Raw genomic sequence first — 25,356 nt, 5'->3', positions numbered from 1 at the left:
ATAGACTTCACATTTATATTCATAGTCTTTGATTACTCCTGGCTCCTTACTGAAAACATCTGCATACTTAAATAACATGTTAGAAAGTTCTTGTTGTTACATGTCATTTAGTACTTGTGATTCACTTAGTTTCTGCTCTACCATTTGGTAACTAACCTCAGTATTTGCTTCTTGTTCAGTATCAGATTTCTTTGTGAAATATACAGCTGGAAAGGAATATTATACTACTACATTTGACTCTGGTTTGTTTTTGTTAATTTCATTAGGTGTTTTGACTAAATCAATAGAAAAAATCTGATTCTTTACATAAAAGTGGCATTTACCATTACCTTTGTCAATCTGTGTTTTGTATGTTCTAAATGTATTCATGCCAATAAGACAATTAACTATAAGTTTGTAAATTATAAGAAAGTTGCACTTCACTGTAAGTTGTTCAATTTGTAATGGAATAAATGACTGATTCTTAACCAATTTAGTCTTACTGCCTGTAGTACTTTGCACCTTGCAATTTTGTACAGAGAATGTTGAAATTTGCCTCCCTTCTTCAATTCACAAAGAAATGTATTTGACACTAGATTCGTAGTTGAACCTGTATCTAAAATTAACTTTGTGTCAATATTAAATATTTTCACCTTAATGATTGCTTATATTTTTTGTTCTTGGATTCTACTGTATCTAACTCATACTGATACAAATCATCCTTGATGTCACCTTGTTTGTCAAACCTTATGAAACATGTTTGTAGTTTTGCTTTGCCCCCATTCCCTGAGAGGTCAATAGCCTGGGGCTTAACTATGACCGGTTGGTCTTTTCCAATGGCATAGTGTGACTTAATTCATTACTTGGAGTAATTTCAGTTAGTTGCACTGTGTATGTACTGTGCCAATTTGCGTCATCAGCTGCTGTGCAGTTATTTTGCTACCCAAAGGTTGGCTACAGTACAGCGTAACACATGGAGGCATTGTTGCCGTGCATCAGCCACTGCAGTGGCTGACTGTTCCTGCTTATGTTCGGCATAGGACCATGTGATGATGAATTGTAATTTGCTTGTGTGTTGAAATTACCCCTGTTGTTCTGAAAATTTCTTTTAAATAATTTGTTTTTTCCGTTCCTGTTACCGTACTCATTACATCTGGGTATGTGATTTCGCTCTTGTGTGTACCATCCTAGCTGTGTGTTTACATCACGTTTTACTTACTGATTTACGTAACTATGTTGTTGTTGTGCCTGATTTTCTGTTGCTCTAATGCATACAGGTCTTTCCTCATAGAAGTTGATAAAATCAAGCACTGACAAAAAATATTCAGTGTTATGCTCTGTCATTGTGACTAGTTTTATCTAATGTGCAATGGTAAACAACTTTTCAAAATTTTTAACACATCTACCTGTGATATTGGGTTTGGCAGTAGTGTGTCTTGTTCAGGTATTTTTCAAAGAATCCACGTAGGCTACCATATTTGCCATTAAATGGTGTGGGCTTGAAAACCTTGTGTCCGAGTCTTTCTTGCACCACTTCAGACCAATATTTGTTGAGGAAAGCTTCTTCAAATTCGATATAAGTGCTGCAATGTTCAGCCACTTCAATTGTCCATAAAAGAATATTACCTTGCATATATCCCATGATAAATCTGATTTCTTTGCTTCTGTCCAGTTGCATGGAAATACAGGATGAAAAGCACTGATAAATACTACGAGATTCATTTTTTTACCTTCGGTAGCGAATGTAGGAAAATGTCAATGTGCCAACAAACCTTTGTCTGGCATTTTTGGTCATATTTATGTGGTTATTGTAGTTACCAGTAATTCCGTTTGGTAATTGCTCAGGTATTGGAGTTGTGGGTATGTTTACATTTTGCACTCTACAACTGTCACTAGTACCTGCTGTGGGACTCATGATGATTTGTGGATAAATAACAACAGGTTGTGCTTTGTTCACTGTAGCCTGTGTATTATTTATGTGCATATTTTGAGATCCGGTAACATCTTCTAAAAGATTGCGGGTCCTATTTTCCACAGCTTGTAGATCAAGGTTTACCTTGTTCACTATTTCATCTTTTTTCTGAATAACCTTTCCCATCACATCTGTGTATATCGTGCAATCGGTTACTAACTTCACTGCAATGGTATTACCCTTATCTAACATACCTGCTTCAGCCTGACTAATGTCACTCAGGTTTTCATTGATCTTCTCTCTCTCCTTTTTAGCACATACTGAGTCAACTTCTAATGTTGCTACCCTTAAAGCAAGCTCTTCTGGAGTTAGAGGTACACCTTCGTAGTCTTGATATAGTCTGGTAACGACAGTGGTTAGCTTTTTTACTGTTGAAACCAACTGGTTTTAAATGGTTTCAATGTTTGTGTGTGTGTCTGTGATTTTCTTTATCTGTTGCTGTATTTGATTATGATGTCCATTAAAAGAATCTACTTTCTGTTTTAACTCTGTAATGTTAATGTTAACTCCAGAAAGTACTTCATGATTTACTCGTTTTTCATCTCATTCAATTTTTCGTCGATTTCAGTGCGAAAATTTTTGGCTAAGTTATCGAATTTCTGTGAGACCATGTCTTGCAAATCCTTGAATACTTGGTTTTGTTCTTGCTTCATTGTATTTAGATCTTGTGTAACAGTGTTTTGTTGCTGTTTTACTGTGTTTATATATTGTGTGACTGTTTTCAGATTCTGTGTCAAACTATCAATTTTGGTACTTATATCTTGTTTCATATCACTGAAATTGGTGTTCATATTGTGTTTCATATTATCAAATTTCATGTTTATATTATCATATTTCAAGTTTATGTAAGATAATAGCTGCCACACAGGCTGACAGTTGTAATAAAAAATAATAATAAATATTACTAAGTATTATTAAATATACATATGAAAACACTTTTTAAATTGATATAACATGATTGTGTTATTAAGTATTCTGTGCTTATATGAATTTTTAGGCTATCGGACTTCGTTTCTCACTTCGTCAATCGTAGCTGCAGGCAGAGGACTCTCAGTACACCGGCATTTGTTTGGTTAAGAAAATCCTACTTACTTGGTTTCACTTCACTTGAATAACAAATACTTAATACTAGTATCAAATTTCTTTCTTATTTCAAACATGTGTGATACAAAATACTCGTAGCCATTCATTCTCCACACGGCACTACTTAACAGAACTTCTACATACAAGAGAGTGTGTAAAAATAAAATCATGTACAAAAAATTGAATGAATGTTTTGTTTCATTTGTCTGCGCCTTCTGTGCATTCATAATTAATGTCTTTGCCAATGCTTGTGATTGATCAGTGTTTCATTTTGTGGTTTTTAATAAATCTTAATTTTACGATATCCTGGGGGACTTTCACAATGTACTTAAACAATTCACTGAACATCTGTATGTGAGAGGTGTGTAGGACATTGCGGAGTGTTGTCGTACACATCTATATCGACATCTACATCTACACTACATACTCTGCAAATCACTGTGTGGCAGAGGGTACCCTGTATCATTACTAGTCATTTCCTTTCCTATTCCACTCACAGATAAGAGTGAGGGAAAAACAACTGTCTGTATACCTCCTTATGTCCCCTAATTTCTTGTATCCTATCTCTGTGGTCCTTAAGCAAAATGTATGCAGGCAGCACTAGGATTGTTCTGCAGTCAATTTCAAGTGCCAGTTCCTCAAAAAGAATATCACCTTCCCTCCAGTGCTTCCCATTTGAGTTCCCGAAGCATTTCCATAACACTTGCGTGTTGTTCAAACCTACTGGTAACAAACTAGCAGCCCACCTCTGTATTGCTCTGACATCTTCCTTCAATATGATATGGTGCAGATCACATACAACTGAGCAATATTCAAGAACAAATAGCACTACCATTCCCAAAACATATATATTTCCAAAATTCTTACAATAAACTGAAGTTGACCATTCACCTACCCTATCACAGTCCTCACCTGCTCGTTCCATTTCATTTTGCTTTGCAACATTATGCCCATATATTTAAAAGATGTGACTGTGTCATGCAGGACATTACTAACACTGCATCCAAACATTTTCCTACTCATCTGCATTAACTTACATTTTCTACATTTAATGCCAGCTGCCATTCATCACACCAACTATAAATTTTGTCTAAATCATCTTGTATCATCCTAGAGCCAATCATCTTTGACACCTTAATACACCACACAGTATCATCAGCAAACAACTGCAGACTGCTGCCCACCCTTTCTGTCAGTTCTTTTATGCATATAGAAAATAATATCACACTTCCCTGGGCCACTCCTGATGATATCTTTGTCTCTGATGAACTCTTGCCATTAAGGACAACATGATGGATCCTATAACTTGAGAAGTCTTTGATTCATCATATACAGGTATCTGGGAACCTATTCTGTATGTTCATAACTTCTTTAACTGTCTGCAGTGGGGTAAGATGTCAAACGCTTTTTGGAAATCTAGAAATATGGAATCTAGCTTGTACCCCTTCACCCATAGTTCACAGTATATCATACGAAGAAAGGGCAAGCTGAGTTTGACATTAGCAATGCTTTTTAAACCCATGCTGAATCATGACATAAGATTTTTAGTCTCTGTGAAATTTATTATATTCAAATTCAAAACATGTTCTACAATTCTGCAGCAAACTAATGTTACAAATATTGGTCTGTAATTTTGGGGACCTGTTCTTTTACCCTTCTTATATACAAGAGTCACCTGCATTTTTTTCCAGTCACTTGGGACTTTGTGCTGGGTAAGAGATTTGCCATAAATGCAAACTAAATAAGGGGACAATACTGTAAAGTACTCTTTGTAAAACCAAATTGGGATTCCATCCGGACCTGGTGACCTATTTATTTTCAACTGTTTTAGTTGTTTCTCTACACCAGTGATGCTTCTATAACATTCCTGCATTAATGATTGCTTAAATGCAGAATTTAAAATGTTGGCTTTCATTTTGCAATCTTAAAATGCCACAGCAGACTGGTCAAGGAGTGATTGGATGGAAGCCTTAGACCTGCGTTCACAGTTTTAGATAGGATCAGAATTTTCTTGGGTTCTTGGTCATATCATTGGCTAATAGTTTGATAATAGTTTCAGTTTTTTATGTACTAAGGCATTCACCAAGGTCCTAGGCACCTTTCACTTGAGGCTGTTCAATGAATGTACCTGATAAATTAAGCACTTCTTAACAGTGGCTGATGTGGTGTTCTACACATACCTTAAAACATCAGTCAGATCTCAACTGCCTTAAAAATTCACCACTGAACTGTGGTCAAGGCCAAGTTTGACCACCCAATGGTCAAAGTATGCTGTACTGTGCAACATGGTTGATTCTAAGGAATAATTTGCATGTTAATAGCCTTATTCATAAAAAGTGATGGTGAAAGGAAAAGCTTAATCCACTGAGATTCTTTTGAATGCATTATGGGAACAGCAGTGATCAATGTCTTATAAATAATTACTATTAAAAACAGTCTTGACCACGTGGTCAAGACTGTTTTTAATAGTAATTATCACTGAGATTCTACTCAGGAATTTCCATTGTTACATTGTTGTTTACAATTCATATGATGATATTGGTAACTGCCAATTATCTAAGTACTCCAAGAACAGGTGGCTGTCTACAACAAACATTCTTACTTGTGTTCAAGCTAACAGGCATTACTAATAATTTTTATAGTTTTTTACTTTCTTACTAATGTTTGTCTGAAGAACTTATTTTGCACCAGAGTCACAACCTACACTTTAAACCCTAGAAAAGAACAGAAAATCTCATGGAAGTTATATCTGTTTATTTTATTTTGCTTGCGAATCCAGTTATTTTCTCCATACCTGCACATTTTAATCTCTGTTCTACTGATGTGTGTCAGATAATTTAAGTATCAAACCTGTAAGTCCATATAACTATGATGCATTAGCATATTTAGGTAACTATACTTCAACATTCAGCATATATGTAAAGAAAATCTTTCGCACATTTATTCTGGAAAGATCCAAGTTTAGAAACAATTTCATTATTTAAACATTTGATTTGGCTCTGTGCCCTTCAGGATGGAAAAAATGATATTACACTTAACATAACATTAATTAATCGAGAAGAAAAGCTCTTACTAATATTAGGATAATAAAACCCAATAAATGAAGCAAAATCCGAATACTGTACCAAGTTTGTGCTGTATTGTGTGAGAATCTTGAATTCTGTTTGTTATTGTTTCTTTATAAGCAATTTGTAGTGGACCAAGTTCAACTGGTATTCTATAGTGGGTAATTATGCGATTTTTTATTACATCAAGATGAAGCTCTCCCATTCCTGAAACCAAAGTGCAGGTTATAATAACAATAACAATACAGTAGTAAAAAGAAATCATAGAAGTTATCAGTGAAGTTCATCAATCTGATAGCTGAAACATGTTTTGCTTCTATCACTATCTCCAAGTCCTTTCCATATTGTTCACCTAACTTTGAATCATGAAGTTATAATAAGTCATAATTACTATCCAGATGTGAAAGTGACATCAAGGCCTTTGGAAAAATACGAGGGCTGAATCTTTAATAACAGCAACTATTTATTTACAGCTTGTACAAAATAGATACGTGTTTCAAAGTTTTACTGACTTTCAAAGTAGTCACCAGCATTGTGAATAACATGTTGCCACTGATGTGGAAGTTGTTGGGTACTCTTAGCAGTGCCACTTGTGTTGACAATGTGAGCGGTGCGGTCTATTGCCAGAAAAATTTGTAGCAGTTCTGAAGCGAATGCTGTGAAGCGTTTCCTTCAGTTTAGAAATTGAGTTGAACTCACGAGGGCTGAAGTCAAGGCAGTGCTGTAGGTGGTACAATACTTAGCAGCCCCATCAGTCAAACAAATCAGTAACAGCTTGCACTGTACATGCTTGAGCATCGTCCTGCAAAATGATGGTCAGGTCCTGCAGAAAGTGTCATCACTTCTGTCTCTAAGCTGGTCATAGGTTGTGTTCCAAAAATGAACAGCATAGAGACAGAAGTGATGACATTTTATGCAGGTGCTGACCATCATTTTGCAGGACAATTCTCAAGCACGTACAGTGCAAGCTGTTACTGATTTGTTTGACTGATGGGGCTGATAAGTGCTATACCACCTATTGCACTCCCCTGACGTAAGCCCTTGTAAGTTCAACTCAGTTTCTAAGCTGAAGGAAACACTTCATGGAATCTGCTTCAGAGTTGCTACAAATTCGTCGGGCAATAGCCCACGCTGCTTGGACTGTCAACACAACTTGCACTAATAAGATTATCCTACGACTTCCACATCACTGACAATGGGTTATACACAATGCTGGTGACTACTTTGAAGGTCAGTAAAACTTTGAAACACCTATCTATTTTGTACGAGCTGTAAATAAATAATTGCCACTATTAAAGTTCCAACCCTCATAATACTCTGCAACAGCAGAGATAAGGTTGCAAATGATGAACACAAAAGAAAATCGCGACCAATTTTCTGAAAATTCTTAGAATATATGCATGTTCTTTCTAACAAAAGGCCCACTGGCTTAATGAATGGAACAGTCAGAAACCAATATGTATTATCATCTCCTCCTGAGCATTACTTTGAATTTTAAGCTTATAAGCAACTTTTTTTTATGAATTTACTACATCTAGATTTCTTTGTATCATAAGAACCTGCTAATACTGTTTGCCCAGTTTCTTCATTGACTGAAACCCTTAAGCTGGGATCTTCTTTTTGCAGTTCCACAAGTGCAGTTTCAAGTTGCTGCTGGTAGGCCTATTTGTATTAAAAAGAAAGTAACAATTAACATATTAAAATGTAATAAATAAACTGTCAATGAATAAAAAGACATGCAGATATATAAAATACATATTCACAGATTTTGTTTAAACTCTGTGTGGTTGTGCAGGACTGACATGATCGTGAAAAGATGAAGTTGGTCATATATGATTTCAGAACAGTAGAGTACTTTGTTTCAATTTAAAAGTAAAGCTAAGAGTATTTTTTGCAAGAAAGTAAAACAAAAACCAGCTATTTTTAATAATATTAAGATCAAATAGTGTCTTTATTGGTTTAAAACTGACAGGTTCATAGTCAAGATAGCTGCTTACATTTAAAACTAGATTTAGATTATGTATGTTTCAGAAATATGTGGTAATTCACTCCAAGTTAAAAGTATGGCTAAAAGTACTTCTTACAAGAAGTAAGAAAGTAAACCAGCCACTAATAACAAAGCTATTTATTAAGATCAGATAGTGTCTTTACTGCTTTCAAACTGACAGGTCCATAATCAGATGGCTGTTCAAATTTAATATTACATTTGTCTTAGGCTTTACATGTGGTGTTGGCTGTTTTTCACTGCGGCAAAAGTTCCATGGGCCATGGTGCCCTACAGAAAACACCATAAATGGACTTTCCAATGAACTAATTTTGTAAGATAAGGGCTATCCTGGCAGAAGCACAAAGCACTACTTTTATATCTACATCCATATTCTACAAATACTGCTAAGTGCATGGTGGAGTTTACTTCCAATAATGCCATGTATCAGGGCTTCTTTCCATTCCATTCAGAGTAGAACTGAGGGAAGAATAACTGTTAAAATGACTCTGTGTGTAATGTAATTAGTCTAATATTGTATTTGTGCCCTCTATGGCAGTTCCATACAGCTTGCTGAAGTATATTCATGGATACCTCACTTTATCTTACTACTTAAAATTTTTAAGTAGGCTTTCATGAGATAATTGGTGCTTACCTTCAAGCTTCAGCCAGTTAAGGTTTCTCAGCAATTCTACTACATTCTCATATGGGCAAACATACCTGTGGCTATTCATGCTGCCCTTCTTGGTATATATTCAATATTTTCTGTTGATTGTACTTAGTATAGATCCCGCCCACTTGAGCAGTATTCTAGGAAGGGTCAGGTGACCTTTTCAGTCTCCTCTGTAGACTGATAGTACTTTCTCTGTAGCATACTTATGAAGCAAAGTCTCTGCCACCAACTTTACTTATGACTGAACATGTGTGATCATTAAACAACAGAAATGCTAGGTTGGAATACCAGCAACATTAAGAAACATTATTACAGACAGCAACTTTCCTCAAAGCCTTCTTCAGCACATAAAACACAAACACATTTACACAGGCAAGCACACCTCACACTCATATGACTGCTACCATTGGCAGCTCCAATCAGAATTTGATTGTTACACGAATAGCAATCAGGAGTAGAGCACATAAGGGTGAAGGATAGCAGGGCATTGGGGGAGGGGTGGAGAAGTGCAGTTTCTGGCAGGGCATGCAGGGACTAGAGACTGCCAGGTGCAGCAACAGGAGGTGGGGCATGGGAGGAGTGGTGGGTCGGGTGGGGAGGAAGGGGGGGGGGGAGGGGGGGGAAGGGGAGTGGAAAAGGAGAGGAACAGGAAAGGAAAGGAGAGGAAAAGGAAAGGAGCAAAGAAGGAGAGGAGTTAAAAAGCATAGGAGCAGGGAAACGGAAAGGCCAGGTGCATTGGCAGAGGGCAGTGCACAAAGAGGGCGATAGATCGTGAAAAGAGATGAGATGATAGGATGAGGGAGCTGAAACAGTTGAGTATAAGGTGTGTGGGCAATAGGTGATCATACTTTAAGGCCAAGATTATTTTTGGGAGAGGAGAATGTGTAGTAAGGATAACTCCCATATGCACAGTTTAGAAAAGCTGGTGGTGAAGGGGAGGATCCAGATGGCCTGGGTTCTGAAGCAGCCAGTGAAATCAAGTATGTAGTGTTCAGCATCACGTTGTGCAGCAGGGTGGTCTACTTTGCTCTTGGCAACAGTTTAGTGGTGGCCATTCATCCTGGTGGACAGCTGGTTGGTAGTCATACCAATATTAAAGCTGTGCAACAGCTGCTGCAGAGCTTTTATACTTGAACAACATGGCTGCTATCATATGTGACATTAACTCTGATGGGGTAAGATAAGCTTGTGACAGAACTGGAATAGGAAGTGCTGGGTGGGTGGATTGGGCAGGTCTTGCACCTGTGTCTTCCACAGGGATACGATACCTTGGCAAAGGATTGGGATTGGTAGTGGCATAGGGATGGGCTAGGATCATGTAGACATTAGGTGGGTGAAAAACCATCACTTTAGGAAGAGTGGGTAGGATCTTGGATAGGACATCCATCATTTCAGGGCACAATGATAGGTAATCAAAGCCCTGATGAAAGATGTGGTTCAGTTGTTCCAATCTGGAGTGGTATAGGGTGATTTTTGGGGGGGGGGGGGGGGGATTTTGTAGCTTGTACTTGGGGTTGGTGGGAGACTAGAGGATGTGTGGGGAAATGGCACGGGAAATCTGTTTGCAGACCAGGTCTGAGGGATAGTGCCTGTTCATGAAGGCCTTGGTAAGACCTGCATACTGAGAAAGGGGGGTCCTTGTCACAGTAGTTATGATGTCCCTGGGTAGCAAGACTGTATGGCAGGAATTTTTTGATGTGGAAGGGATGGCAGTTGTCAAAATGTTTGTACTGTTCGTGGTTGGAGGGTTTGATGTGGGCAGAGGTGTAGATGGAGCCTACCCTCTCCCCTCCCCTCTGCTTTCCCCCTCACCCCACCACACACACACCACACCTCCTCTAGTCCCTGCATGTCCTGCCAAACAGTGCTCTTCTCTCCCCTCATCCATACCTTGCTATCTATCCCTCCCCCTTTCCTGCCCCACTCTAAATTACTATTCACATGACAGTCGCATTCTCGCCAGAGCTACTGATAGTGAGGATGATTTTAGGTGAGGGTGCTGTAATGTAACGGACTACTGAAACTACCAATACCACCAGCTGGTGAGGTGTGCAGTGCCATCAATCAACTTGAAGGAGCAAGTGAACTTTAACTACGTAAAGATAAACATATTATTATTTTGTTACAAAACAGTTAATATAAGGACAATCATGAGGTATATTGCCACAGAACTATATTATAAACACTTTTCATTTTTCATACTATGTTTTTCATATATGTAAACATGCAATGTGTAAAATATCGATATACAACCAAGGTTGGCAGTACTGCACAGTTGGAAAAGCTGTTACATTGAAAATTATTGAATATCATCACGATCAGCATTTATAAAATAAAAGTTGGAAGTTTAAATATGTGTCAGTTCTTACGCAGCAGAATACACACCCTGGACCTCAAATTGATTTAACAAACACCTGATGGTGAGATTCATCACTGGACCACGAGCGTGCAACTATGACCAATAAATGTAAGAAAGTTATATTACTCTAAATTCAAATTGTGATGATACCTTTCTTTCTCCATGTCTTCAACCCTGTATGTACTCTGTTGTTAGAGTGAACAGCGTGATGGGGACTTGTGGTTGACTAGGCACACCAGGGAGACCACACAGGTTTAAAATGATAATTTTTAGCTTAATATACTACTACTGATAATAATTAATATTTGTTCCCTGGAGAAAGAGGTGCATTACAGTGCTCGTGCTCAACATCATGGTCATCAGTGGCTAGCTGCCGATAGTAACAGTCATGCGTGCAAGAAGTGTACTTGCTTTTTTTTGTGTGTGTGTGTGTGTGTGTGTGTGTGTGTGTGTGTGTTTTCTTTGCTGAAGGAGGCTTTGACTGAAAGGTATAATGTGTGCCGTCTTTTCATGATGTCTGCCTGCAACTGAACAGGTCATATTTAGAGTGAGTAACAATCTATCCTTCTCCTTATTAATCATAAGTGACATCTCATCTCATATCCCCCACCAGATACTACACCTAGATAGTTGTACATCTTGACTAATTCCAATGGAAGGCATTGCTGCAATAACCAGGTAAGTCACATTTACGTATTTTCAAGTAAAACATAAGAAACTGGGCACAACTTGTAAAAATATTTTTATCAGTCTTGTCTTTGCCCAATGGGTCACCAGTACACTGTAATAGTTTATTTCATAACTAAACCAAGCTTCATTATCATATTTACTCACTTGGACTTGTCATTCTCTTTGCATTAAACAACCCTGTTCTGTGAAAATTATTTCAAATAAACAAGTAAATGAGGGAATAACTACTAGCACTTTACTAGTTACTGAATATTATGAGGAGTCTACAGAATTGCAATAAAATGGTTGCCCTGATATAAGTCATAGCTTTGGAAAATGAATAAGAAGTTCATTGTGTTTCTCCTTCTAATGTACTGGCTGTAGGATCCACAACAGTTCTGTCAAAGACCACCATATTATAAAATTCCATGTCTGAGGCTGGTACATACATCTTGGCAAGCTTCATGACATCTTAATATTTTTCAGGAATAGCTGGTAAAGGTTTATAAAGTTTATTCTCAGAAAAAGTCAATGTAGTTTACGCTTTCTGAATGACAAAATCATGATAGATAAGTTGTCATAATTATGAATTACAGTGAACTATGTGCTTGTGTTCAGTGAAGTATTCAAAGAAACTCTACTATGAAAAAGTAAATTTCTCATTATCAGCAGTCTTAACGTTGGACCAAGACAACTTTTTTAGGTGGAATGAGAAATGTGTATATTACATACAAGAGATACCACTGCAGATATATTTTGCACAAAGTTTTATTTCTTTTATATTCCAGAATATGACTACTGTTGGTGCAATGACAAGTGTGATGCCCCAAGGACAGAAAACCCCAATTAACAAACTTTGTGAAAACTTAAAAAGTAGGGCATAGCATACAAAAAGGAGAGATAAAAGGAAAGGATTTTTGTAGATTCTTTATCAAACATCTACAGAATAAATTCACAATCATATGAATGAAGGTTAAATCCAAGAAAGTAGTTCAGTCAAAGATAACATTTACCATGGAAGAGAGTTTTAGCCGCATTGGAAAGGAAATTCAATGCACCTACAACGCAACACGGATATGTAAATGTTCAGTTAATTAGTTGCTCTTGAGTGACTCTAGAGCACTTTTGCAATAGTTGTCTGGACACAAACGCTATTAGATTGTTTCAGTTTTGGAAGTTTGATAATTCGTGAGGTAGAGACTGAAGTATTGCTCAGTCATTCAATTGATGAAAGTTAATCTTTACTGTTCTCAACACGACGATATAGTAAGACGAGTGTTAGACTTCAATTGAGTGATATTGGTTTATCGGACTTAGCCTTCATACTGATGAACAGTTACAAACCTTGAGAGCAATGGATCAATGACAGAAAAACAATACATAGTCTTGGGGAGGACACAATAAAACGAAGACATGAAGAAATAAAAGTCTGCCGATTAGTCAAAAGTTGTCATCAGTGTCACGATTACTGAACTGAGCATAAGTTAATCTTGAATTATATTTCGGTGTGCATGTGTTGTAGGGACAAACAATTAATTACAGAAAGAACAATAGAATCTGTGTCAAACGGACAATACAATGTGTATTAATGCAAGCTGATTGACTCTTTAAGCATTTTAAGTGACTAAGTGAATACATGAATAATGGACAGTGAAAAGTTACATCAGTTACATCAGACCATTGTTAATAACTTGGCATAGCAACGGAATAGTAGGCAGCAAAATTTCATTCTCACTATGTATGATGTGAAAAATAACCGTAATGATGAAATCAAGAATCAAGATTTTATTTCATCACGGATCTAACCAGGCATAAAAATAAACAATTGCACTTTACCAGTTTGCACAAGTTGAGAAGACCATTGTGGTCAGACAACAGAATATTTCTAAACCACGCAAGGAGTTGTGTTCTTACGAGAGTTACAGTACTGTTCCACATCATACGATGAAGATGAACATTGTTATGAGACCCGTCTCCTCCCAGTGAGTGAAGAAGCAGGGAAGGTATGTCACACAAGGCAACTCAAGAGAATGTACAATTCTTACCAGAAACAGCCAACATCAACAATTCCTCTGCTGGTGTTATTCTGAATTGGCCCCATGGACAAGTTTCATTCTTCCTCCATACGTTGACTGATTTTCAAACTATTCAATAACTGTAAGATTAATTTTCAACCAAAGTGAACATATCCAGTTACTGCAACACTGCCTTCAATTGTGACTCACTGATGTTGTCACCAGAAGATACTACGTTTTTTCCATTTTATAAAGTTCACATATTCACATTTCTGAACAATGAAAGCAAGTTGCTATTATTTGCAACTTTTTGAAATCCTATCAAGGTCTGACTGTTTATTTGCATAGCCTTTTTTGGACAGTGCTTCATCACAGATAACAGCATCATCTGCAAGAAGTCTGAGGTTACTATTAATGTTGTCTGCCTGATTATTAATACACAGCCAGAAAAAAAATTAGTACAATCTTTTAGAGGTTTGACATTACCCTGTTGGAACAAAACATCAGCTTCCTGTTGTAATAATGGCAAAAGAATGTGACTAACAACATTCTACACATACTGAGTGCTGGTTACCATCCCTTCCAGAAACACCAAATGAGAGTTGTAGCTGATCAAACCCCACACTATAAGGCCTGGGATGGGGCTAGTGTGTCTTGGGTGAATGCACTCTATAAGATAGTGCTCACCAGGTCTACATCATATGCACAGACATCCATCACTTGCATGCTGCAGAATCTGCTTTCATCACTGAAGACCACAGCACACCGTTCCACCTTCCAAGTGATCCTCTGATGGCACCAGTTGAGCAATAAATATTGATGTTGTGGCATGAGTGGAAGACAAGCTAGTGGTGTGTGTGCCCCTAGTCCCACTGCTAATAACCAGTTTTCAACAGTTCGTATTGCCATGTCTGAGCTCACAAGCCCTTTTATCTGTTCTGTAGTAGCTGTACGATCTGCCACTGTTGCCCTTATGATACGACAATCCTAGTGGTATTGCATAACTGACACAGCACTTGCAATTTCTGTGGCAATTCTCCAGAAGGACCATCCACCACTCACAAGGTTACAACTTAACCCTTTCATACTTACTCAGCTGGCCACAGGAAGCACGAGTGCATCTCCATTGCATGGTGTCTGCTTGCTTCACAAGTTTACACCACCCTAAACCTTCTGTCTGTGAGCATTCCCTATTAAAGGGTGGATGCAGACGGTGCCCTGGTAGCTATGCCTAGTGGTGTGAAATGCCTGGGCTTTTAAAATTGGTGCAAATGACCAGGTAAACGCCTGAACAAATGCAAAAAATTCATAAATGTCTGGGAATTTATGCATTTTAAAGATTAAGTGATAAGCGGCACTTATAAAAAAATTAAATCTAGTATTTTGTAGTGGAAAAGATGTTTTGCAGCACTGTTTCTGTACTGCTTGGGTAAGCATGTTGAATGTTGGAATGTAACTGTTTGTACTCCAAGATCCAGTTAGATTCTTTTTCCTTAACCATCTCGCAATTGTTCAATATCCTATTGTCTATAACACTTTAAATAACATAAAGATGAGGTTATGTTGCTTCTCACTCAACCACAAAAACTTGAATGGCTGTTAGACACTCAGACCAATGTTGCCAATTCCATTTAACTAAATAACCCACAGAATTGCAAGAATCACCTGAAATTATCGGCCACTCATGCAAAATTTCATCTACTATTTGGAATAATGGCACAGCATTAATATTTACTTAGAGTAACTGGAATTAGAGTAAAAACAATTATCCATAATGATTTTAATTGGCAGTGTTGCATGTGCCAATTCCAATTCCATGATTCTGAGAATCGCTGAGGCTCTAGGAATCAAACAATTCCACTGTCTTGGGAATCAATTCTTTGTTATTAAATCTTTTTATGTTAGTTTTCTCATTTTATGACAACAATGAAGTCATACCAAAGTAAATAAAAAAAATAAAAAAATAGAGCGGAATAGAATTTTTTCCACTGAAAATAGTTTAACATTTAACATTTATCATAAAGAAATACATGCAAGCTGTTTAAACATTCAGTAATAATTTTATTATTAATAACCATTCTTCAATAATACTCAGAGATCTGATATGGATTATAAAGTGCACTACAGTACAAAGATCAATGGTGCGTGCGTGCGTGTGTGTGTGTGTGTGTGAGAGAGAGAGAGAGAGAGAGAGAGAGAGAGAGAGAGAGAGAGAGAGAGAGAGAGAGAGACCAACACTGGCAAAAAAAAAAGATAAGCAGCTATCAGCAACATGTGCCATTGCTTTGTACAGCAAGTTGGAATGCTAATTAAAAAAAAAGAAGGAAGAATTATATACATAGGTTTAAGTGTAAGCATTTATTAACTTTTAGTATCGGGAGTATCATCCCATCCCTTATTTTAATTGCTAAATTATACATTCTAGTAGTAAATACTCTAAAAATTCCTTTTCTCCTCCATAAATACCCAGAGTGTGGGCACTTAAAACTGCTTTGGGCAAATTCCCAGGGAAACGTTCATTTATAAATGTCCTGCGCACTCGGCATTTTCCCGACCTAAATCACTAGCTATACCACTATGATATCTCAAAGTCTTTTGCAGTGGCATGACTGAATAAAATCATCTTGGATCTTGTGTACTTTTTTGAGGCAGCCATTACAAGAGGTGCTGGGTCTCTTGGCCCAACAGTTCCCACCTGGAACTGTCAAGTTGTTCTGCATGTAATGATGACAATATATATTGTATATTAATGACCTTGCAGACCACATTAATAGTAATAAATATTTAGTCAGATATTGATAAGATTTCAACATGGTGTAGATATCGGCAACTTAGTAATAAATATTCAGTCAGATATTGATAAGATTTCAACATTGTGCAGATATTGCCAACTTGGTCTAAATGTTCAGAAATGTAAAATTGTGCACTTCACAAAATGAAAAAACATAGTATCCTATGAATATAACATTAATCAGTCACTGCTATATGAAATGGAATGACCACACAGCACATAGGTTTAGCTGTGGGTAGAGCAGGTGGTAGACTTTGGTTTATTGGTGGAATACTGGGGAAGTGCAATCAATCTACAAAGGAGATTTCATACAGATCACTCATGCGACTTGTTCTAGAATATTGCTCTAGTATGTGTGGGACTGTACCAGATAGGACTAACAACAGAAATTGAATCTATATGGAGAAGGAAAGAACAAATGGTCACCAGTTTGTTTAATCCATGGGAGAGTGCCACAGAGATACTGAACGAACTGAACTGCAACACACTTGGGATAGACAGAAACTATCCCAAGAAATATCTGTAAACAAATTTCAAGACCCAGCTTTAAATGATTGCTCTTTGAATATACTACAGCTCCCTGTGTATTGCTAACATACGGACTGTGAAGATAATATTAGAATAATTACTGCATGCACAGAGGCAGTCAAGCAATCATTCTTCCCACACTCCGTATGTGAATGGAACAGGAACAAACTCTAATAACTGTTACAATGGAATGTATCCTCCCCCATGCACCTCATGGTGGTTTGCAGAGAATAGATGTAGATGTAGATGTAGATACTTCTTGTACTGCAATGAATATTATGAGATGATGGATGGCATAGTGATTGAGTCACCACTGTCACTAGCAGTTGAGAATTTCTTCATAGAGCACTTTGAGGAGCAGGCACTGAACTCTGCAACATTGTGTCCATCTTGCTTCCTATGGTACTTCAATGACACATTCCTGGTATTGCCTCACACTGAAAATGCATTGCAGTAGTTTGTCAATCGCATGAATGGTGTCCATTGCAACATTAGTTTCACTACTGAAAAGGAAAAAGATTGCAAGCCACCATTCTTACACTTTTTTCGTTGAGCGGAAACCAAGAGACTGGCTTGGTCATTCAGTGTACAGGATACCAATGCACACTATTTGATATTTCAATAGTTTTCACCACCCTGTACACCACAAAGTGATCCTGAATATTTTAGTACACACAGCGAAGATTATTTCTTATGATGGCGGACAATGTTGAAACCATTAGCAGCACATCTACCCCAACTAGCACATGCAGTTATCATATCAAAATCAACATTGACTTTCTAGGTGCGCTAATTTTTTTTTCCAGTAATATATATATCATGAACCACGGAACTTGCAGTTGGTGGGGAGGCTTGTGTGCCTCAGCGATACATATAGCCACACCGTAGGTGCAAGCACAACGGTGTTGAGAGGACAGACAAATGTGTGGTTCCTGAAGAGGGGCAGCAGCCTTTTCAGTAGTTGCAGGGGCAACAGTCTGGATGATTGACTGATCTGGCCATTTAACACTAACCGTAACACTAGCTGTAATTTTCCCTGAGGGCATGCAGCTTTACTGTATGGTTAAATGATGATGGAATCCTCTTGGGTAAAATATTCCGGAGGTAAAATAGTCCCCCATTTGAATCTCTGGGCAGGGACTACTCAGGAGAACATCAGTTCTCCACGGACCTGTCTTGCTAAGTGGCGTCTTCAGTGATGTCTTGATTGTCTTTACTCCTGGAGCTTCAACAATGGCTATCACTTTTCCACTTACAAAACCGTCTGTGTGAATTTCTCGCTGGACAAATGGTTTCTCGCACCATCTTCACATCTTGGGCCTGTTGCCCTTGGATTCATTTAAACTACAAAATTCATGGAGCTCATGCTTGATGGGAAACTCTCTTGGTCCTCCCTATCTCTTACCTGGCAGCCCGCTGTACTCGGTTCCTCAGTGTCCTACGTGTCCTCAACAGTACTTCCTGTGGTGCTGATCAAACCACCCTCCTCCTTTTTTTGTTCGAAACTTGACTATGGGTGCTTTATTTATGCATCTGCACGTTCATCCCTCTTACGTTGTCTCAACACCATCGTGGCATCCGTTTGACCACAGGCACATTTTACACTAGCCCAGTTGAGAGTCTGTATGCTGTAGCTGCTGAACACCATCACAGTCCTACCACCGTGACTTTCTCCTCAGCAGGTATTCATGCTGTTTATCTGCCATGTGTTGTCACCCATCCTATGCCTCCTTGTTCGATAATACCTTTGATCGCCAGTATGGGTCGTGTCTTTCTTCTTTGTTACCTCCTGGAGACCACTTTCGGCTCCTGCTACAGCGGCTTAACTTCTTATTATCTGCAACTTTCCCAGTGGGTGTGAACCCTTCACCATCCTGGCCTTGTGAAGTTGCTCTTGTTAACATTGGCCTTCACTCTCTTCCTAAGAACACTACTCCAACCTCGGTGTATCACCTTCAGTTCCATGACCTTTGCACGGAGCTTTGCAACAGTACCTTTGTATGCACTGATGGCTCTTGGACTGAACGTGGGGTCGCATGTGCCTTCATCATTGGCACACGTGTCTTTTGATATTGGCTTCTGGCAAAGTGCTCAGTATTTACAGCCAAGCTGTTCGGCCTGTGCCAGGCCACAGAGTAATCTGGCAACACAGCCTTTTCAATTGTGTCCTCTGCTCAGACTCACTCAGTGCCCTTCAAAGTCTATGTGCGCTGTACATCTCCCATCCCTTAGTGCAGCGGGTCCAGGAAAACTGTCACTTGTTCACTCTTGGTGGAGCCAGTGTGATGCTTCTGTGGGTTCCTGGTCGCGTCAGGCTGCCACGAATGACGCTGCAGACGCTGCTGCCAAGGCTGCAGTCCTCATACCTCAGCCAGAAAGTTCCTGTGTTCCCTCTGACGATCTCTGTGTTGCTGTCCATCAGGAGGTGGTGTCCCTTTGGCATCACCAATGGTCCTCCCTTTACAGGAAATAAGCTCCGGCTTATTAAGTCTCTCCCATTGGCTTGGATAGCCTCCTCTCAGCCCTCCCGCCGGGAGGAGGTCATTTTAACTAGTCTGTGCTTTGGGCACTGCCTTTTTAGTCATTGTCATTTGCTAAGTGGTGCTACCCCACCACTTTGTACACATTGCGCCCAAATTTTAACTGTCTGCCACTCCCTGATGGAATGCCCATTTTTTAACCATTTACGTTCCTGTTTGAGTTTGCCGTCTGAGTTGTTGTCCATTCTAGCAAATGATTTATGGGCTGTTGACCATGTTTTACTTTTTATTTGCCAAAGAAATATGGTGAATGCCATTTAATTTTTAGTTTTGGACCTCTGTTTCAGTTTGGTGTCTTTTTTTAGCCCTTTTTCCACATGCCTGTTTTTAATGGTCTTCTATTATGTCAATAGCAACTGACGTATAATCATTTTTTAACTTCTCTCTGTCTTTGTGTTCTATAGTTTTGACTTGAGTGCGTACAGCCCTAGCTGTTTTTTGCGCCCCAAAGCAAAACAAAATCAAAATATTTCTCTCTCTCTCTCTCTCTCTCTCTCTCTCTCTCTCTCTCTGTGTGTGTGTGTGTGTGTGTGTGTGTGTGTGTGTTTACATACATTTAAACTGCCTTTTTGTGTCTTTATATGCAGGAAATTACTGCATGGATTTTGATCTAGTTTGTAACAATAGATTAATTACCATTAACATATGTGAATATAATCTGTAATTTCATAAAAGAGAAAGGTTGGCCCTCAGTTTTAAACAATATAACACCAGATCTAATTTTGCGCTTAGTTTATGTATGTAACTGATTTTCTAATTTATTTTAACTATTCCTAGATAGTATCCTTTGTTATAGGGCGAAATCAGTAATTGTTTTGTAACTTAAATTCTATTGTTGACATATGAACAAATATAAATTCTGTACTAATTATAAATGTTAGTAATCTTAAAGTATTTATTTGGCTCTATTCAAAAACAAGTTAGCAAACCCAGCCCTTAATTAATTCCACAGTAATTAACAGTTTTGTCAAAAGTATTGCTTGCTTAACTATATTTGTTAATTTCACAATTTAAACAAATAATTCAGCCTAATTCTTGCAGTAGAAGAAACTGTTAAAAAGAACCAATTTTTCGATGTATTCAGTTAATTTAACGACTTAAGTTTTATTGCAATGTCTGTAAATTTAACTTCAAACAATGTGTAGTTTCAGTATCTATTATTGTGAGGATATATAAGGGCCCAATTTCTGGTCACAAGACAGTCAGTCCACGGCCGAGTTTCGAACGAGGAACCTGTGTTGGTTAGAACAACAACAACATTTCATCTTAACTGTGAAATAAGTGTTACACAATTAGGCTGTGTGTTAAAACAATGACAGTGGCTGCTCCATACATACCTTTCTATTCTTCAAGAACTGTGAACTTTGTGGTTATGTTTTTTCACTGCTCGTAGATGTTCAACAGTAAGCTATAGTAGCAACCCATTATGAGGCTTATTGAAAGTTAAACAATAGTGCACTGGCCTATAAATGTGTATGGGGGGGGGGGGGGGGGGGGGTTGAAAACTGAAAGTAAAAGACAGTGAAACACAAATGTGCATCTGTCGGATATATAATTTATAGTAGACAGTACTGCACGTCCACTCCCTATTTTTTCAGCCAGTACATCGACTCTGAGGACAACAAACAAAGAAACAAAGTAGGTGAACCACTACACCGTGTAAAGCCAGGCTAGGTCACTAGTTACAAGTATTTTAAGTGAAGTTCTGGCAGAATGTAAATAATTAAGGAGTAAAGGAGACCACTCTCTAAATAGCAGAAGCACTGAGTCACTGACAGGCACACAAAAAAGGATGAAAACTTCCCTAACTTTCAGACAAACCCTTTGACAAGCTATAGTAAACATACATATGTATACCTCCCTGTGCACCTTCTCCACCCCTCCCCCTCCTACACACACACACACACACACACACACACACACACCACTATGTAACTACATTGTGCCAGCTGAGCACACAATAGCAGGTGTGTGAGGTAAGAATGCATGAGGGAGAGGCAGTAGGTGCACACACAGGCCCCAGAGTCAGTTCACCCATCTAGCACATTCAACTGCAGTCATGCGACACACGACAATGATGATGAGCAGTCATGGATTGGAAGGAAGTAACATGCAAGAAGAAGGGGAAACTGTTGGGTGGGGTTGCGTGTGCAATGGTTCAGTGGAAATTGAGGCCAGGAGGAGAATGTGTTTTAAGGATAACTCTCATCTCATCTGTGCAGTTAAGAAAAGCTGGTGGTGAAGGGCAGGACCTAGATATCCCAGGTTGTGAAGCAGCCATTGAAATCAAGCACGTTACACTCAGCAGCGTGTTGTGCCATTGATCCTGTTGGACAGCTGGTTGGCAGTCATGCCCACATAAAAAACTGTGCAGAAATTGCAGAAAAGCTGGTACACGACATGGCTGCTTTCACATATGGCCTGCCCTCTGATGGGGTAGGGTTAGCATGTGATATGACTGCAGTTGAATGTGCTGGATGGGTGAACCGAGTTGGTCTTGCACCTTGCTCTGCCACAGGAATATGGACCCGATCACAAGGAGATGGGAGTGGCATAGAGATTAACCATGAAGTTGTGTAGGTTGTGTGGGCAGCAGAATACCACTTCAAAGAGGGGTGAAAAGGATCATAAGTAGGACATCCTAATTTCTGGGCATGATGATCAATAGTTGAAGCCCTGGTGAAGGACACAGTTGAGTTATCCTAGTCAAGGATGATATTGGTTGATGAGGGGTGGGGGTCGGGTGGTTGGGCACTCCTTTATACCTGCTTCTTGGGGATGGTGGGGCCATTAGAAGTGTGTGAAAATATGGCACAGGAAATCCATCTATGGGCTTGGGAAATAGTGCCTGTGAGACCTTCAGCATAGTGAGCAAGGGAATTCTTGCCACTGTAGATATTCCATCAATGGCTAGCCAGGCTGAATGGGAGTGATTTTTTGGTGTGGAAGAGATGACAGCTGCTGAAATGTAGTGGTGGTTAGTGTGCCTGATATGGACAGATGTATTGATAGACCCATCTCAAACACAAAATCTGAGACATTATTACTAACATGTATTGAAAAGTAAATCTGAAAATCCTTGCAATGTTCTAATAGGTTTTTTGGGGACAAATGAGTTATCAAGTTATTTCCATATTAATGGGGGGGGGGGGGGGGGGGGAAGGGGGGGGGCAGGCAGCTTTGTAATAGCATGGATTTTATTAGACTATGTAAATAAATATTTTGGGGCAAAATATTCATTGTTTATGAATTTGTAAACAGACTGTGATACTTTGATATGATTTGTAACAATAAATGGACCAATTTCATATACAGTATGAGAAATTGTCAATTTATGTGCATACAATGTCTCAGAGTGAATGCCCTAGTCAATATAAGTTAAACACAATTTTATGCTGAATGTATATTTGTAACTGTCAAACACACACACACACACACACACACACACACACACACACACACACACACACACACACACACAGCTGTACAGCTACACTTTGCAGGCTGAATACACTGTATTTGACTGTGGGTTGAATGGGGCTAGGGATTGTGTTTGATGGAGTGAAGATGGAGAAACGACACAGGGTATTGGAGGGAGAATTATAGAATGGTGGCTGACAGGTCAGAGGGAGGTGACAGGTGCACAGGATAGCAATTTGGAGGAGGAGGAGGCAGCAGGTGAATGGGATAGAATGTGACACAGTAAACTACAAAACCACAACAAAGGATGAAAAACATGGCATTTTGGGTAGGAGGGATCCAGGTAACAATATAAATATGGTGTCACAGTCCAGTTAACTAAAAATATTGAAACAATATTCCAGATGAGGTATAGAGTTGCTGGTATCCAGCCCAGAGAGTCGGAAAGACCACCAGAGGGCATGTAACTTGAGGATGGCAGCTAGACGGCACTGCTATGTCTGTGAGTGCTGACACTTGCCAGCTTATCAATACTTGTGGCCACCCTTTCATCCTCGAGCAGGTGTGCTATTTCTCATACCATAAGCAGGCGTGTAGCATTCATTGTACACGTGAAATGAATAGCTGTCTTTTTCTTACCAAGATAAACATGTATGAGAAGAGTCAAGTTTAGTCTTAGTTTAATTACACAGTGATAAAATAAACTCACATTATACAGCTAGATCACTGTTTAATTGAACAATAATGAAATAAACTTTCATTATATCAGTCTGTTGCCCCATACTTTTCTCACTTAGTCCACTGTTTATTTTATATTACTGCTACTCACTTAAACATATGACAATACAACTTCTCATTGTGTTAGCTGAAGTTGTAATGGAGGAATAGGTAGGGGCTTGCAATTGTAAAATAACAAACAAATAATTTTTTTTTTTTTTTTTTTTTTTTTTGCGCACTTAGTAGATAGGTGTGCCTGCTCGAGGCTTAAATTTATCATTGCAGTGCCTCAGTCTTCACTCATGATTCTGCTGTGCTCTTGAATGATTTTCACTGTGCTACACTGTTTTGGTCACAGGATTCATTATGCCTTAGATTTTCATTCTTGGATTATGCTTTAAAGTTTTGATTCTGCCATGTCATCTCCATTATCTAGCTTTCTTTTGTTATTGTCCTTCTATTTACTCTTGGTGAATAACTGTTGATTGCTTCCACTGCTAAGCTAGGTCCATCAGGTTTCCCAGTTATTCCCAGTCTTGCCACATACTGGTCACTATAAATGGCAATGAGGAAAAATGTTAGTAGCCTCCCATGGCTGCAAAACTAGTGCAGCTCACAGAACAGTAACAGCTGCTCCTGCAGCAGCAATTGCAACAGCAGTTCCAAAAACAGCAGCAGCATACTGAATTGCTCCATCATGAAACTCAACTTCTGAGGGCTCGACTATGGGTTTGGGTACCTATCCTGTACAGGCAGTCATCATTCCCCAGACGGACAGCTGTCCACTGTTCTCCTGTTAACAATACCAAAGAGTATTGGGACATATATCCGCAGCACTTCACCATCTTTTGGGTCTCTGATGGTGCTTTCCTATGGTCGCTCTTCAATTCTTGGGCTCCCCTGAAGACTTTCTCTTATCAAAGAAATTCAGTCACACTCACTTTCAAGGAGATGTGACCACTGCTTTCAAATTATTATCCACAATGATTCCATGTAGCCGCATGGTGATTTGAGTTCCATCAATACCACAAGCAACCTGGTCAGTCGTATTGCTCATGGGCGACTGATTTGGAAGGTTTGAGTCCACCACCATGTGATTTCACTTGTGTGAGCTCAGTTTGCAAAATCTTATGTTTACACTTCTTGATATGAGATGTGGTGGTCCAAGTGGCTCCCAATCCAGAAGTAACCACTGTAGCTATCAAGCAGTACAACCCATCCTTGGCCAATATTTTGAAAACTGCACAATCATTCAAAATTGTACAGGAGGCAAATATCTCATGGCCCACTGACAATTAGCAGTGATCCAGCTGCCGCAATGGGAATTCTTGTAAGTCTTCTCCCTGTTGGCTGTGTTGTGATTCATCAATTTCAGATGTATCAATGGCCTTTGAACAGCCAGTAACACCCTGTCATTGGTGGCAGTGGGGTATTCTGTTATGTCCTAAGCGCTTCACAGCACACCTGCATGCAGACTGTCCAGAGCTCTGGATCCACTGCACCCATTGTGGGAAAGACAGACATCTCCAAACTGACTGTCATAAACCATCAAGACAATCAG

At 38.9% G+C, this 25,356-nt stretch overlaps 1 protein-coding gene across 4 annotated transcripts in view; it reads right to left on the bottom strand.

Moving 5' to 3' along the window:
- The window catches only part of LOC124786008 (ribosome-releasing factor 2, mitochondrial), a 254,049-nt gene that overhangs the window by 61,656 nt on the left and 167,037 nt on the right, over nt 1–25,356 (bottom strand). For all 4 annotated transcript variants that reach the window (XM_047254229.1, XM_047254228.1, XM_047254231.1 and 1 more), the window contains 2 exons: nt 7,659–7,761; nt 6,160–6,306 (listed from right to left, as the gene is read on the bottom strand). In XM_047254229.1, coding sequence (XP_047110185.1) covers nt 6,160–6,306; nt 7,659–7,761 — 250 coding nt within the window. The remainder of the gene's footprint in view (nt 1–6,159; nt 6,307–7,658; nt 7,762–25,356) is intronic.

This window comes from Schistocerca piceifrons, chromosome 1 (assembly GCF_021461385.2).
Source record: "Schistocerca piceifrons isolate TAMUIC-IGC-003096 chromosome 1, iqSchPice1.1, whole genome shotgun sequence".
NCBI classification, from domain to species: domain Eukaryota; kingdom Metazoa; phylum Arthropoda; class Insecta; order Orthoptera; family Acrididae; genus Schistocerca; species Schistocerca piceifrons.
Note: the sequence above shows the minus strand (reverse complement) of the source record. Positions and strands in the feature narration are given on the sequence as shown.